The 17,322-nt window shown below is 42.9% G+C and overlaps 1 protein-coding gene across 10 annotated transcripts in view; it reads left to right on the forward strand.

Moving 5' to 3' along the window:
* Window positions 1–17,322, forward strand: part of UBR2 (ubiquitin protein ligase E3 component n-recognin 2) — a 116,174-nt gene that overhangs the window by 80,741 nt on the left and 18,111 nt on the right. For 6 of the 10 annotated variants that reach the window (XM_040983373.1, XM_040983372.1, XM_040983375.1 and 3 more), the window contains 10 exons: window positions 2,368–2,477; window positions 2,569–2,649; window positions 2,906–3,084; window positions 3,963–4,162; window positions 4,934–5,027; window positions 5,816–5,977; window positions 8,475–8,578; window positions 9,612–9,678; window positions 12,794–12,942; window positions 13,364–13,419. In XM_040983373.1, coding sequence (XP_040839307.1) covers window positions 2,368–2,477; window positions 2,569–2,649; window positions 2,906–3,084; window positions 3,963–4,162; window positions 4,934–5,027; window positions 5,816–5,977; window positions 8,475–8,578; window positions 9,612–9,678; window positions 12,794–12,942; window positions 13,364–13,419 — 1,202 coding nt within the window. Of the gene's footprint in view, window positions 1–2,367; window positions 2,478–2,568; window positions 2,650–2,905; window positions 3,085–3,962; window positions 4,163–4,933; window positions 5,028–5,815; window positions 5,978–8,474; window positions 8,579–9,611; window positions 9,679–12,793; window positions 12,943–13,363; window positions 13,420–17,322 lie in introns of those variants that run through there. The other 4 variants (XM_040983379.1, XM_040983378.1, XM_040983380.1 and 1 more) reach the window with 3 other exon arrangements.

Consider the following 17,322-nt stretch of genomic DNA (forward strand, 5'->3'; position numbering starts at 1 on the left):
ATGATCTTCCATTTGCTTGTTCACTCCCTAAATTGCTATCTTGGCCAGAGCTGAGCTGATTCAAAGCCAGGAGCTTCTTCCAGTCTTGCATGTGGATACAGTGTCCCAAGACTTTGGGCTGTCTTCCATTGCCTTCTCAGGTCAAAGGAAGATAGCTAAATTGAAAGTGGGACAGCTGACACAGGAACCAGCTCCACGTGGGATACTGGTGCAGCAGGGCAGAGGTTAAGCATGCAGCACCACCATGCCAGCCCCAAAATGCAGGGCTTTTTTCCTTTAATTTTTTTTAGATGTATTTATTTTTGTTGGAAAGGCATTTACACAGAGAGAAAGAGATACAGAGAGAAAGTTCTTCCATCTACTTGTTCACTCCCCCAGTGGTTGCAACAGCCTTAACTGAACTGATTTGAAACCAGGAGCTTTTCTCAGGTCTCCTACACGGATGCAGGGTCCCAAGGCTTTGGGTTATCCTTGACTGCTTTCCCAGGCCACACACAAAAGTTACTATCCTAATTTCATTTAAATTTTTTCACTGTTAGTATATGAAAACATAAGATTCTACAGTACTCAAAGCAAAATAAGGGTGAACATTTGGCATGGTGGCTCGCTGCCTTGTCACCCACACCTGACGGCCTAGCTCTGCTCCTGATTCTAGCTTCCTGGGAGTCCAGTGGTTTGGTCCCTGCCACCCGGGAAAGAGGAGTCGAGCTCCTGGTTCCTGGCTTTTAGCTGGCTCAGCCCCACCTGTCAGGTGTTTGGAGAGTGAAGCAGTGCATGTGAGCTATCGTTCTGACCCTAAAAAAACTTTGTTTTAAATTAGCTATTGGGGATTAGAGTTTATTTGGAAGGCAAGAGTTACAGAATGAAGGTGAAACAGAGAGAGAGCTCTTCCATCCTCCGGACCAGACCAAAACCAATAGCCAGGAGCTTGTTTCCAGATCTCCCATATGGATGGAGGGTCCCAAGCACTTGGGTCATCCTCCAGTACCTTCCCAGTTGCATTAGCGGAAACCTGAAACAAAACTAGAACAGCTGGGACTTGAACCAACAGCCATATGGGATGTCTGCCCTACAGGCAGTGATTTAACTTGCTACACTACAACACTAGCTCCAACATCATACTATTTAGCTTCTTGAAGAAAAGCTTTTTCTGAGGTTGGCACCTTGACTCAATTGATTAGTTGTCCTCTTATAAGCACCAACACCCCATAAGAGCAGCAGTTCATGTCCCAACTACTCCACTTCCCATCCAGCTCCCTGGTGATGGCCTGAGAAAGCAGTCAAAGATGGCACAAAGCCTAGGGACCTGCACCCGCATGGGAGACCCAGAAGAAGCTCCTGACTCTAGGCTTCAAATCAGTTCAGCTCCAGCCACTGTGGCCATTTAAGGAAAGAACCAGCAGAGGGAAGATCTATCTCTTTTTTTCCTCTCCTTCTCTCTGTAAAATCTTTCTAATCAGAAGAAATAGAATAATCTTCCATTTGAAAAAGGAAAGCTTTCCCTTTATTCCAAGTTTCAGAATACGCAGTTGGACTGATAGTCGCCTGAGAGAGTGGCCGCCGGGGCTCTGCTTCCCTGGCCCTGCCCCTGCCCGCTGTGCTCACGGTGTGTATTTTGTGCCTTCTTCCTCACCAGTGTGTTCGCTTAAGGATAAGCACACAGAAAATTCCCCATTTTAATTCACTCACTCCTGTCAGATTTCTCTTCCCATTTTCTCTGTGTATTACCTCTCTTTCAATATTTTATTTGATTAAAACAGTCTGTGTTTTTATGAAGGAACATCCCCATTCTCAAGTCACATCCCCGACACATAGCATGGAACATTGGGTCGGGAACAGTATTGACGGTTACATGGTTCAGTGCCTTCTCTCCTTCACCAGCAGGAGCACGGCGTCAGCATGGCACCGGAGCAGTAGTAACTGCATGTTTCTGACCGCAAGCTTAGTTAACTTGTACTAGCCTTACTTGTCCTCATGAGAACATGAACCTGATGTTCTCTATGCTTTCTTCAAATAAAGGCAATAAGTTCTTAGGGGAAAAAAAATATGTTCTATTATGTTTTGAATCTAGCAAGTAGATATATTTAATACATAGATACACCTCTGTAATCCTGATCCTTTTACCTAAAATCGATGCTAAAATAATCATTTGGGATAAAAGTCAATTTTGAATGTGTATAGAATGCTCGTTGTTAATGACTTCTTTGTGAGGTACAAACATGTCACGTTCCTAGGGATGAAGGTCTCTAGCAAGTAGAGCCATAATGAAATGTCAGTGCGACAAGCAGCTGTGACCGTCTTGTGCCGAGGAGCAAACACTGTGAGGTGTTAGTTGTCGTGATTGTGTCTTGTCTTTTTCTACCTTAGAACCTGGTGAAGCACCGAACAACTCTCCAAGCATCTTAGCTATGCTGGAAACGCTGCAGAATGCACCCTACCTGGAAGTCCACAAAGACATGATTAGGTGGATATTAAAGGTAAAATGTCCTGACATCACACTGCTTTTTGTGGGAAGCATTAGACATTTGTTACTGGTTCTTTCTGATAATGTTTCACTTTTTCTTATAGACCTTTAATGCCATTAAGAAAATCAGGGAGAGTTCGTCCAGCAGTCCTGTGGCAGAGACAGAAGGAACCATAATGGAAGAGGTATGAGGAGGAAAGTGTGATGGGACCGGGACATTATAAGACATTTACTGTGAGCAGGGGGGGATTTACATGCAATAAATTGTTGGTTGGTATTATTTACAAACATGTAAGTGTTAGATGAAGTCTTTTCTTAAATAGATGAGCTTGTAGAATAATTTTTTATTAACAACATAGTTAAGATAGTTCTGCTTTACCAAAAAAAAAAAAAAAGGTCCACTTAGCATGAGAAGTTCTATTGAATGAAGCCTAATTTCAGAGTTCAAGAGACAAAGACAAAGCAGAGAGGAAGAGGAAAGCCGAGATCGCCAGGCTGCGCCGGGAGAAGATCATGGCCCAGATGTCTGAGATGCAGCGGCACTTCATCGACGAGAACAAAGAGCTGTTTCAGCAGACCTTGGAGCTGGAGGCTTCTGCCTCCGCCGTTCTCGAAAATAGGTAGGGGAAGAATTAGAACATGAAGGTCTTTTCATCCGTGCTTCTCAACTGGGAAATGTAGCCTTTTTTCCATGTAAGTACACTTTGGCTCCTAAAGTAATTTAATAGAATTGGTAGGTAGCCTCCAAGCAGAAGAATTAACCTTTAAAAAAATCTCTAAATATACATAATTCGTGTATACTTAAAGTCGCATTTTCTTTTTTTTTTTTCTTTTTTTCTTGTTGTTGTTGTTGTTAGCATTTGTTTATTTTATTTGAAAGTCACTTATAGAGAGAGAAACCCTCCATCCACTGGTTCACTCACTAAATGGCTGCAACAGCCAGAGCTGAGCTGATCCAAAGCCAGGAGCCAAGAGCTTCTGCTGGGTCTCCCGTGAGGGTGCAGTGTCCCAAAGCCTTGGGCCGTGCTCTACTGCTTTCCCAGGCCATAAACAGTTAACTGCATCAGAAGGGAAGCAGTTGGGACTCAAACCGTCACCCATATGGCATGCAGGCACCACAACCGGAGGATTGTTATGTTATGCTGCTGTGTCAGCCCCTAAAATCATATTTTCTTTTTCTGGTATTATTTTCCATGATACAGTTTTTTAAGTATAGGGATTCCTTCCTCCTCCCCAAAGAGGTATTTTCTACAAAAGACTTTTAACATTCATGAAAGAATGAGTTCACTAAACTTGATGTCTGGCATTTGTGCTGTATAATGAGTCACTGAGAATTAGAAAGAACTTTGGTACGTTTGAAAAGATTTTGGTGAGTCACATCATGAAAGCCGTGTGTTAGGTATGGACACACAAACTAGATGTTATGGTTACACAGAAACCTCTGAGGCTTATTGTTTTTTTGTGTTTTGTTTTTTTCTTCATAACCTCTTTGTGGCAGCCCTGTGGTTTCAGACAAGACACTTATAGCATTGGGACCTGCAAAAACTCAGGTCTCTGAACAAAGACAATTTGTGACCTGCATATTGTGTCAAGAGGAGCAGGAAGTTAAAGTGGAAAACAAAGCAATGGTCCTGGCAGCATTTGTCCAAAGATCAACCGTATTGTCAAAAAACAGGAGTAAAGTCATTGAGGATCCAGGTGAGTCCCAGCCGCCTTCTCACCCTCCCAGTTCATGGTGACTGTTGGTTCACGTAGTTAGTGCTTTTACAAATCTAGTAAAGACTTACCCAGCAATCATTTCCATCTTTCAGCATCCTTGCAAAGTCCCCATCGCTGATTGACGTGCTGAAGTAACAATAAAGTTTTGTCTCATTGATAGACAGAGTGGAGCATCTTCAGAGCAGTATCGTGGGCTCCCTGTGTGAGAAGCTGTGTAAATAGAATTTCGAAGATTGTACTAGTTTGTGTAAAGAATTAGAAAAAAGCTTTCTGTTCAGTATACAGACTAGCCCCAAACAGAGGATTCCTAATCCCTTTCTTTGCCCCGTTTTGGTCTAGTATAGACGTGGGTAGTTTGTGGTCACTCTGGCTCTAGGAGGGTAAGTGATTGCTCCCCACCTGCATGTCTCCATGCAGATTTCCAGGACACTCATTACTGAGACCACATCTGACTTGTTGTTAGCATCATAGGTCATTGACTGTGGCTCAGCAGATAGCCCTTGTGCCTTTATCTAAGGACTTCAGGGTGTAATGGAGGGAATTGGGCTCTACCATTGCCCCAGATGTATGAACTATTTTGCAGTGTCAATTTACAATTCAATCATGTTTAGTTAATATTTTCAGAATGGTGAAAATTTCACTCTGAGTTTTTTAAGTATTTGTCAAGGATTTCACAATTTAAAGGTACACATTTATTGTAAGAAAATTAAATGCCTCGTTTTGTAATTTTTTTCTTGTTTTATAATGCAGAAAAACATGACCCATTATTTATGCACCCTGACCTGTCCTGTGGAACACACACTGGCAGCTGTGGGCATGTTATGCACGCTCATTGTTGGCAAAGGTAATTTATATTCTTAATATCAGTTAAGAGAAGATTATCTGAAGGCTCAAAATTAAATTTTCAGATAAAGAAAATTTCTAGAGAACAGGGAAGAACTAAAGACTGAAGAAATTTCTCCATATCATTGCCAAATAAGTCACAACTAAAAGTGATTTGCTTTGTAACACATATAAAAGAGTAAATTGGACTCTCGTGTGTCAAGTACATTTGTTATATAGCTAGATAACACAATATCTTCTTTATTCCTACGAAGAACGTAGTAGGTGTGTGCTGAGTGATAAACTCAGTCAAGTGAGGGATGTATTTTTACAGTGGCATAGACCCTGAAAGAACAGTGCTGTCTTTGTTCGGGTTCCCAGTGACCAGCTGTTGATTCTGAAGGTGCCAGCACTTCCTTTGTCACTTCCCCGTGAATGTAGTGGGATAACCCTGAACTTGTTTTACATCGGTACTATCATGGCTGCACTGTGCACACTGACTGACCAACCCCACCCATCCTGGGGAGCGGGCCAGACCACAGTGGCACCAAGAGGATCCCATCTTCCTTACGAATGTGTATTTGCAAAACAGGGGTTTTTTTCCCCCTACTTTAGAACTCTTAATCCATTTTGATTATTAAAACATCTCAAAAATCAATTAATGCCAGTGCCAGAAATAATTCAGTTCTTTTTGACATTTTCATCTCTAAAGTGTCTAGGAAAGCACATTATTTAAGATGTTGAAGCTTGTGGCTCTTACTGAAATGAACTGCCACCTGTTTTGATCCCTCGTGTTCTCTAATTGTGAAGGTATTTTGATTCCGTTCAAGCTAAAGAGCAGCGAAGGCAACAGAGGTTACGCTTACACACGAGCTATGACGTGGAAAACGGGGAGTTCCTTTGTCCCCTCTGTGAATGCCTGAGTAATACTGTTATTCCTCTGCTGCTTCCTCCAAGGAATATTTTTAACAGGTAAGTTTTGTCCCGTGATACCTTGTAAGGACGCCATAACTGATATGAAGATAATGAACTAATGAGCCAGAGAGAACTCACTTAAGGCGATTGTGTAATATTTCCCAGATACTTTTCAAAAAATTTTATTATTATTTTCCATGATGCAGTTTTAAAGGCATTGGGGTTCACCTCCCCCACCACTCCCACCTTTCCTTTCCCCACACCGCTTGTCCCCATGTTATGATGATAGTGAGATTCCTCAGTACAAGTTATAGGTTTAGCTTTCGGATAGGTAAATATATCATGACATGGTAGGCATAGGAAAAGGTAAACAGCATAGTCTCATTGTGTAAAGCTTTATTTATAAGTTTCATTGGGAATCCTGCTTTTATTTCCATACTGTATATTGAATTTTTTACTGACTCATTGCTTCTGGCAGACCTATGCCATATAATTTTGGTTTATAGGTAAGAACAGGGCAAAATTTGTTAGTTACTCGTAAACACGTACGAAGGTGCAACATTCCTAGGTGTTCATAGGAACTGGTGTATTCCCAGGAAACCTGCTTTAGCTAGTTCCCTCAGAGTCTAAGAGATGCTCAGATACAAGGAGAGCAAGGGCCACTTCCGCCGGGCTTTATTGACTGTCTGACAGTTGAGTTCAATTTTTCACACTATGTTGGCCAACAGTAGCTTTTGGGAGATCAAAACTTGAAAATCTGTTGTATTTAAAATGGAAAATTCTAGTTATCTCATGATTTTTAGGATACATTTAGTTAGTTTTGAGTATATTCATTCCAAATATAAATTTCATACCATCTACTATTCAGATCTAAGTATTTTTTCTTAGTTTGGAGTTATGATATCCATATTACATGTGCAAATGTTCGTTTAAGTGTTAAGAATTTAAAGCATTGGGCCCAGCACAGTGGCCTAGTGGCTAAGGTCCTTGCCTTGAACATGCTGGGACTCATATGGGCACCTGTTCTAATTCCAGTGACCCCACTTCCCATCCAGCTCCTTATTTATGGCCTAGGAAAGCAGTAAAGGACAGCCCAAAGACTTGGGATTTTGCACCCAGATGGGAGACCTGGAAAAAGTTCCAGGCTCCTGGCTTCGGATAGGCGTAACACCTGCCATTGTGGTCACTTGGGGAGTGAATCATCGGATGGAAGATCTTCCTCTCTGTCTCTCCTCTCGCTGTATATCTGCCTTTCCAATAAAAATAAATAAATCTTTTTTAAAAAAAAAGAATATAAAGCATCTATTTTAATACTGTTCCTTGAATTCAATATAAAGTAAAATCAAGGACAGATGTTGTGCCACAACAAATTAAACCACTGCCAAAAAACCTACATCCATGCCCAAGTTCCTAGATCAAGTCCTACCTCCACTTTCATTAGCCTGGGAGGCAGCAGATGATCACCCAGGTTCTGGGTTCTCCCAACTCACATAGGAGACTCAAATGGAGTCTGAACTGCTAGACTCAGACTGGCCCAGTCCCAGTTGTTGCAAGCATTTGTTGAGTGAACCACTGGATAAAAGGCCTCTGTGTCGTTCTTCCTTTCAATTAAATAAAACTTAAAAAGAAAAGTCAGATTTTTTTCTTCAATTTTAGTCTGTTCTACCACAAAATGTTCTTTTAAAATTAATAGATTTACATGTACGTTTATGCTTTTTAATTATAAAAAATAGCATGGTGCTGAATTGGTTAAGAAATTATTCATGTTGCCTTCAATATCTCTCTTTACCTCAGATACAGGAAGGAAACAATATGGAAATAATAGTCTTACCCACTTTCCTATAGCCCTTGAACCTTTTTACCCTAATTAACTATGTAAAGATTGTCAAAAATATAATAAAAGATGAAAAACAAAAAATTGTTCATGTTGGAGTCAGGGTTTCACCAGTCACTTTGGGGGTGCAGATTTGTTTTTCTCCCTTGAGAATCAGCCATGGCGTGATGAGAGTGGAATAAGAACAGGCTTTGGAGTCAGACAGAACTGAGAGAGCTCAGACAGAACTGTCGAGAGACAGCTCTGTCCCTTTTCATGGCCCTAATCAAGTTACAAAACTTCGAATCTCACTTTCCTCATCTATAAGTGGGAACAGTAAAACCACCTGCTTCGTTGGAGTATTTTGAGGATTAAATTCCATAGCAGGTTCATAGAACAGTGCTTGGCTAAATAATTTCTTATCATGTGCACTTAATAGATATTTGTGGCAGTGATGATTTATTTAAGAAAGACTAGCAAATTTCAGTCCTGAGAAAATGGGTGAAAAATTTAACAGCATTGTTAGAATCATTTAACAAATAATGTATGTTCATTCCCACTGGCCAGTCTTTATTCTGATTTCTTTTTAATGCAACAAAATTTCCCCTGGCTTTTTATATCCCCAATATTTAAATTATATCTAGATCATACCTGTATACCTATGATCATTTTTAAAAAATCTTTTGTATCATAAACTAAGCAACAGCAATGAAATACTGAATGTTCTGTCATCTTTTCTAGGAGGTTAAGTTTTTCAGACCAACCAAATCTGACCCAATGGATTGGAACAGTATCTGAGCAAATCAAAGCCTTACAGGCTCTCAGAAAAGAAGAAAGTGTTCCTAGTAAGTTCTGTTTTCATTTTTCCATCAAGTCTGAGATCATTAGAAAATGTACTTCCAGAAAATACTGTTGAAAAGTATCTAAAGGTAAAGGGCTGACATTGATACAGCAGAATAAACCACAACTTGGGATGCCAGCATCTCGTGCTGGAGTGCTGGTTTGAGTTCCACTTCCAGCCCAGCTCCCTGTTTATGTGCCTGGGAAGGCAGAGGAGAAAGTCCCCAGGTGCTTGAGCCCTGGTCCCCCAGGTGGGAAGCCTGGATTGCGTTCCAGGGGCCTTGCTTTGGTCTGGCGCACCAGCTATTGCTGTTATCTGGGAAGTGAACCAACAGATTGATCTCTGTCCCTGGGTTACTCTGCCTTTCAAATATTAACAGTTTGACTCATTAAAACTCTATAAGCTCAATTTTACCTTGTCACAGTACTTTTTATTTCTTAGAAATTCACACGCTTATAAGAAAGGTAGACTTACAAAGCAGAGGCAGGGTAAGAGAGATTGATCTTCCATCTGCTGGTTCCCTCTCCAAATGGGCTGCAAGTCGGGACTGGGCCTGACGGACACCAGAAGCCCTGGGCTTTTCCCCAACCTCCCACATGGGTGTGGGATCCAAGCACTGGTTTCCCGGGCCATTAGCAAGGAGTTGGATTTGGAAGTGGAGCAGACTGGACAGGTTATAGCACTGCAGGTGGCGACTGAACATGCTACCTGTAGCTGCCCCTTTGGTCTCTCACTTTGTTGAGAGCTTCTGGAGGTATGAAAGCTGGAAGAGCCAGCTCTGACTCTCTGCGGTGTGACACACCTGACTTGGAGCAGGGTCAGAAGCCTCCTGAGACCCTGCGCTGCCCGCAGGTAACTGAAGAAAATATCTTGGTCCACCAGAGCTGTGGTTCCATGCTTTATGTAAATGTCATGTAAGTTTTTGTTGCTGGAAATTTTTTCCTTTTTTTTTTTTTAATTTCTTTTTCCTACATAACAGAAATTTATAAAATGTTGTGGTTTATTGATTACTGCTTATAAAATGCCTTTTTCTATAGATACTGCCTCTTCAAAGAATGCAGCAAGCGTGGATGAATTACAGCACCCTGGAGGGTTCAAGCCTGAGTGAGTATATTTTATTCCTTTAAATTCCTTTGGCTTTTTGAAAAATTAGTATCAGTAGTTGGTAGAATGTGATTTGGCAAACTAGGAAGCAAAACTGTTTTAAGAACTAATCTTGGGCCCGGAGCCGTGGCCTAGTGGCTAAAGTCCTCGCCTTGAACACCCCGGGATCCCATATAGGCACCGATTCTAATCCCGGCAGCTCCACTTCCCATCCAGCTTCCTGCTTGTGGCCTGGGAAAACAGTCCAGGACAGTCCAATGCTTTGGGTTCCTGCACCTGTGTGGGAGACCTAGAGGAAGTTCCATGCTCCTGGCTCCAGATCGGCACAGCACCAACCATTGCGGTCACTTGGGGAGTGAATCATCAGATGGAAGATCTTCCTCTCTGTCTCTCCTCCTCTCTGTATATCTGACTTTGTAAGAAAAATAAATGAATCTTTAAAAAAAAAAAAAAAAAAAAGAACTGATCTTGAATTCTGAAGTTTAAGCATTACACGATGATAACTATTTTATCATATTTTATCATAACTTTTATCATATGAAAACATATGTATGTTTTCAAGTCTAAGAACCATGTGTCCTGTTTAACTCTACCTTCTTCTAGTTGACATTGCTGATCCTCTTGCTTTGCTTCTTTAACTGTCCGGTCTTACTAAGTCATCAATACTCTAAATCCAAACTGCTCAGCTTCCCCACCAAGTCTTATGTTTCCTTCTGACTCCCATATTTCTTTTTTCTTTCTTTTTTTTTTTTAAGATTTATTTATTTTTAGTGAAAGGCAGATTACAGAGAGAAGGAGAGACAGAAAGATCTTCCATCCCCTGATTCCTTCCCCGAGTGGCTGCAATGGCTGAAACTGAGCTGATCTGAAGCCAGGAGCCAGGAGCTTCTTCCAAGTCTCCAACGCAAGTGCAGGGTCCCAAAAATTTGGGCCGTCCTCCACTGTTTTCCCAGGCCACAAGCAGGGAGCTGGGAGGGGAGTGGAGCAGCCGGGACACAAACCAGTGTCCATACGGATGCATGTAAGGCAAGGATTTAACTGCCACACCATTGCGCCCAGGTCCCTGATACATATTTCTATTTATGGTTCTCATCAACCCAAGATCAAAACCGGAGTATTAGGGTAGGCGTTTGGTATAACAGGTCACAGCTGTTTAACGGCTTGCATGCTATGCAGAGTGCCTGGGTTCCTCTGCCCTCACAGGTTTACACTGAGCTTTGGCCTAAACCAAGCTCCAGCTGCTCCAGCTGCTCCAGGCATTTGGGGAGTACATCAGTGGATGAAGGAGGGATTCTTTCTCAAATCAATAAGCAAATGATTTTTTTAAAGTATTTTCAGACCTATTTACCCTCAGAGTCAATGAGCCGCAGAGGAGTATAGCCTAGATCTACACATCTGGGTTCAGTGCCCAGCACCCCTGCTTGTTAGCTCTGTGGCTTTATGCACCTCTCTGTGCCTCATTTCCCTCGCGGGTGGAGTCAGGGCACCTCTCCGGCATTAGGGAACTGTTTCTCTGTTGACTGCTAAGTCAGTTTACCACTTACACTTAAAGCGTGTTTCAGTTTTTACGTTAGGACTGTGCCTCTACTGATAAATGCGTATTAATTATTTTTCCCTTCATGTGCACGTGGTCAATACCTGTCTTGTCATTTTCTTGTACTGATTTTCTTTATTCTGAGCAGTTCTGTAGATGAGTTAGGTGCCCGAAAACAACTATTCCAAGTACTCAGCTCTATCGGGTGATCTTCCATCCTGGGACTCCCTCGTGCATGCCCCAAGGCCTGTGTCTCCGGGCATCCATCTGCTCGGGGCTCGCTGTCCTGCTGTCCCGAGACGTCCCTTTGACTGTTGTTTTCTGGGTCGTGCCTGTTCCTCTCTCTTGACTTGCCCTTCTTCTGCAGAGCTGCAGCATTCAGAGGCTTCCTGAGGAAGCACGTCGGGCTTTAAAGGTTCCTTTTCTGAAGGATTGAACCCATAAGCTTGACTGGTAGTATGAGCGTAGAATCCAAGGCTGGACATAAAGTTCCATCGAGGTTTTTACAGACATTTGCACCCATTGAGAAATGAATGCTGTTCTGATTCCGGTCCTCATGTAGCTTATCCCCAGCATTCCCTAATTTTGCTATGATATTCCTTTTAAGTTTTTTATGTAATGTCCTCTTTTTGGATTTTCTGTTTCTTGAACCAGTGCTGCTATTAGCTTACTCTGGGCCATTTTAAAACTGATCCTCCAGTTTTCTGCTTTCTTCGCTGTCTCTGTTTTCTTCCAAGTTCTTTTTTTCTGTTTGTTTTTGGTGTATTTCTTTTTCTTTTCTTTTCTTTTCTTTCTGTTTTAAGCTTTATTTATTTTTCTTAGAAAGGCAGATTAACAGAAATAAGGAGACAGAAAGATCTTCCATGCACTGGTTCACTCCCCCAAATGGCCACAGTGCCCGGAGCTGAGATGATCCAAACCCAGGAGCTTCTTCCAGGTCTCTCACATGGGTGCAGGGTCCCAAGGCTTTGGGCTGTCTTCCACTGCTATCCCAGACCACAAGCAGGGAGCTGGATGGACGTGGAATAGCCAGGACATAAATTGGCAGCACCTCTAGGGGATCCCAGAGCTTGCAGGGGGAGGATTAGCCACTTGAGCCAGCACTAGCCCTGGTTTATCTCTAAGAAACTTCCTTATGTGATTGCTGATCCTTGGGTAACTAAGAATAAGGCACTAAGAGCTTCATGTGATACCTTGTGGGCCAGTTCAAGTTTCCCGATTTGCAAGCCTTGTAGTAAAGTGATCAGGTCCCAGCCAGTCTTTCACCAGGGTGACTGTAATCACAGGGCAGTGGGGATACAGTTGCAGTGTCCTCAGGATGGAGGGGAGGGTCATGGGTCCCAGGATCCCGGTACACCCACTTGCCGAGTAGCCTGTTGCCAATGTGTGTCTCAGCCCTGCTGACCCAATCACACAAGCCTCCTCAGGCAGGGGCTGTGTCTCTTCTCCTTCCCTTACAGATAACTCTGGATACATTCTAAGTGCTCCAGTTCTAGTATAACAAAGAACTGTTAAGAAATGGAACCATTTAATGTACGTGTGCACATTGCACTAAGCCAATTATTCTCATGTTCACTTCAGGAACCCTTATTCTGAGAGCATAAAGGAAATGCTAACGACATTCGGAACTGCTACTTACAAGGTGGGCCTCAAGGTTCATCCCAACGAAGAAGACCCCCGGGTGCCCATAATGTGTTGGGGCAGTTGTGCGTACACCATCCAGAGCATAGGTAAGGGATGGACGGACGTGCCGCGCTCCCAGACACAGGCATGCATCGGTAGGAGTCCGGTTATTTTTAAGGTGGGCAAAATCCTACACGTGAAAGTGGCAACAGTAAGAACTGATAGAACGAGTTAGAGGTACTGAATCGGTGTACCGGCAGATGTAGTAGATTAATGAGGCGTACTAGATTAACAGTGAGTAAAGCAAAGCAGCAAAGAACTCGTTTGGTGGTGGCTACGGCATCTTGTCAGTAGAGAGACAACATCACTTCATTCTTATTTTTCACCCAAACTTATTTCTTGTGAGACGATTTAAAGACCTGAAACTTGTATACCTTCAGCAGAAAGGTTTTTGCTTTGTGTTTAACTTTTTACTGGCGAAATGCACAAAATGTAAAACTCACCATCCCCAACATTTTTAATCTGCAGAAAGAATTCTGAGCGATGAAGATAAACCATTGTTCGGTCCTTTGCCTTGCAGATTGGTAAGACTTGGTTGACTCAGTTCGTAAAGGGGTGAAAGGAAGTAGATGGTTCTGTTCTGCTTGCTCTTACAGACTAAAATAGTTGTTTTAGGCAGGTAACCAAATTCTGTAAGGATAAACGCAAAATCATGCCTGTGGCCTTATGCTCCTGGATATTTCTTTTTCTTTTAAGATGTTTTTATTTTTATTGCAAAATTACATATATACAGAGAGGAGGAGAGACGGAGAGAAATATCTTCTGTCCGATGATTCACTCCCCGAGTGACCACAATGGCCAGTGCTGAGCCGATCCAAAACCAGGAGCCAAGAGCCTCTTCCAGGTCTCCCACACGGGTGCAGGGTCCCAAGGCTTTGGACCGTCCTTGACTGCTTTCCCAGGCCACAAGCAGGGAGCTCAATGGGAAGTGGGGCTGCCGGGATTAGAACCGGTGCCCATATGAGATCCCAGTGCATTCAAGGCAAGGACTTTAGCTGCTAGGCCATGGCGCCAGACCCTGGATATTCCTTTTAAACAGATTTCAAGAAGAAATTACTTCTTCTTTTCAAGCTCTTGATTAAACCTTTGAAAATATAAGGGAAAATTAAAGAGTGCTCTTCCTTAAATTTGTACTGTTCCGATGGGAAATACAAACCAAAAACACACACTACTGCCTTTGGCTACCTTTTGTGAACAGCAGTGCAGATGAGTGTCAAACGGAGTGTGTATATATATATGTATTATATATATATATAAATTAGTAAATCTTAAAGTATATTATCCCTTTTTATAACAGAGTTTTTATTGTCCTTTCTTATAAGGTTTTGCTCTGAGGATTATTCTGATCTTGTAAAATAGGGACAGAGTGGCCCGACGTGGTAGCATAGTGGCTAAAGTCTTCACCTTGTGTACGATGGGATCTCACATGGGCACCAGTTAGTGCCCCAGCACCCAATTCCCATTCAGCTCCCTGCTTGTGGCCTGGGAAAGCAGTCAAGGACGGCCCTAAGCTATGGAACCCTGCACCTGCGTGGAAGACCCAAAAGAAGCTCCTTTCTCCTGGCTTCGGATTGGCTCAGCTCCAGCCATTGCAGCCATCTCGGGAGTGAACCAGCAAGTGAAAGATCTTTCTCTATATATATCTGCCTTTCCGGTAAAAATAAGTAAATCTTTAAAAAAAGAAATAGAAATAAACAACACTTTTTTTCTGCCAAGGGTTATTTGGATATTCATGACATTCATGGACTGTACAACATTGCCAGCTTAAAAAAAATTACCAATTTAAAGATTAGGCTGCTATGGACTTATTTCATTTCTTTTTTTTTTTTTTTTTTTCCTTTAAGATTTATTTTGTTTTATTGAAAAAAAAAGATTTACAGAGAGAAGAACAGAAAGTTCTTCCATCCACTGGCTCACTCCCCAAGTAGCTGCAACACCCAGAGTTGAACCAATCCAAAGCCAGGAGCCAGTGGCTTCTTCTGGATTTCCCACACGGGTGCAGGGTCCCAAGGCTTTGGGCTGTCCTTGACTGTTTTTCCAGGCTACAAGCTGGATGGGAAGTGGAGCAGTCAAGGACACAAACTGGCACCCATGTGAGATCCCAGCAGATGCAAGGTGAGCAGTTAGACACAAGGCTGCTACACTGGTTCCCCTCAAAGGTTTGTGTTTTTTTTTTTTTTTTAACTTGGAGTTACAGAGAAAGATTGGGCTGAGTGGGAGACATATTATCCCCCTGCTTCTTCACTTCCAAATGACTGCAGTGGTAAGAGCCAGGCAAATGCTAGGCCAGGAGCCAAAAGCTGCCTCCAGGTCTCCCACATACATTCAGGGACCACTTGGGCCATCTTCCACTGCTTCCCAGGCACATTTGCAGGCAGTTGGATTGAAAGTTGAGCAGCTCCGTCTCAAACAAGTGCCTATATGTGAATATCAACACCACAGGATATGGTTTTACCCACTATTCCCGTGGCATAGGTCCAGGTTATGGAATTTCATTCCTACCTGCAATTGCCTTGCACAGTTAAACTAAATGATTTAATAGGCCCTAAATGCAGTCTATTTTCTTTTTAATTTTTTTTATTTGAGGGTCTGTTTCTTTTTTTATCCATGTATGTGAAAGAATTACAGAAAGAGGTAGAGACAGAGCTCTGTTTCGATCGCTGTGGTTCACGCCCCGTTGCAGTGCATTGGCCACAGCTGATCCAGGCTGAGTCAGGAGCAGGTCTCAAGTACTTGAGCCATCTGCTGCTACTCTTCCCAGCCATTATACACAGGGAGCTGGGAGCTGGAGCAGAAGTGGGCTTGCCAGGACACAACCTGATGCCTATATGGGCTGCAAATTATAGACAGCAGCTTTACGTGCTACACCGTAGCAGCAGCTCTGCCATTGAGCCAACAAAATTCTGGAAAATACAAAACAAGCTGAAAGATCTCTACTTTCATCTCTGATATACTTACAGTCTTCTAGCATAGCAATACATTGTCCTGATTCCCCTATCAGAAGCACTTACACAGCTATAAAATGTAACCTTTACGGCCCAGAATGGTAGCCTAGCAAGTAAAGTTCTCTCCTTACACACACCAGGATCCCGTATGGGCACTTTTTCTAATCCTGGTGGCCTGCTTCACATCCAGCTCCCTACTTGTGGCCTGGGAAAGCAGACAAGGACGGCCCAAAGCCTTGGATCCCTGCACCCATTTGGGAGACTTGGAAGAGGCTCCTGCTCCTGGCTCCTGGCTTCGAATTGGCACAGCTCTGACCATTGCAGCTGCTTGGGAAGTGAACCAGCAGACAGAAGATCTTCCTCTCTGCCTCTCTGTGCATCTGATTTTCCAATAAAAAATAAAATAAGTATTTAAAATAAATAAATAGATAAAATGTAACCTTTAGGGCTAGTGTTGTGGCATAGAAGGTAAAACTACCACCTGCACAACCAGCATCCCTTATGAGTGCCAGCTGCCTGCTAATGAACCTGGGAAAGCAGAGGAAGATCACTCAAGTGTTAGACCCTACACCTATGTGCGAGACTCAGGAAAAGTTCCGGGCCCATTGTGGTAGTTTAGTGGCTTAAGTTCTTGCCTTCCGTGTGCCAGTATTCCATATGAACACGGGTTCATGTCCTGGTTCCTCCTTCCCATCCAGCTCCCTGCTTAAGGCCTGGGAAAGCAGTTGAGAACGGCCCAAGGCCTTGGGACCCTGTGCACCTGCATGGGAGACCTGGAAGAAGCTCCTGGATCAGCTCTGGCCACCATGGTAGCCACTTGAGGAGTATATCAGTGGATAGAAGATCTTTGTCTCTCTCTCCCTCTCTCTCTCTGCAAATCTGCCTTTCTAATAAAAATAAATCTTTAAAAAGAGAGACGAAAAGAAAAAGTTCCCAGTTCCTAACTTTACCCCGGCTGTTGGAATCATTTGGGGAGTGATCCACTGGATGAAAGACCTCTCCTTCTCTAACTCTACCTTTCAAATAAATAATTAAATATCTCTCTCTCTCTCTTTCTGTCTGTCTCTCTCTCTCTCTTTTTTAACATATACTCATGCCAAAGCCTCACTTCCAAAGAAGGAACGAGATGTAATTACTGGAGGGAGAGACCCAGGTTTAAAGCATTGCTGTAATGCCCCGCGTGATAGCCTAGTGACTAAATACTCACCTTGCATCCGCTGGGATCCCATATGGGCACCGGTTCGTGTCCCAGCTGCTCCACTTCCCATCCAGCTCCCTGCTTGTAGCCTGGAAAAACAGTCGAGGACAGCCCAAAGCCTTGGGACCCTGCACCCATGTTGGAGACCCAGAAGAAGCTCCTGGCTTCAGATTGGCTCAGTTCCAGGCATTTCAGCCACATAGGAAGTAAACTAGTAGATGGAAGATCTTTCTCTCTGTAGTTCCTTCTCTCTGCATATCTACCCTTTTCAATAAAGAAATACT

The sequence above is a fragment of the Ochotona curzoniae genome, unplaced genomic scaffold (genome assembly GCF_017591425.1).
Source record: "Ochotona curzoniae isolate NIBS_2020 unplaced genomic scaffold, NIBS_Ocur_1.0 contig_3819, whole genome shotgun sequence".
Taxonomy (NCBI): domain Eukaryota; kingdom Metazoa; phylum Chordata; class Mammalia; order Lagomorpha; family Ochotonidae; genus Ochotona; species Ochotona curzoniae.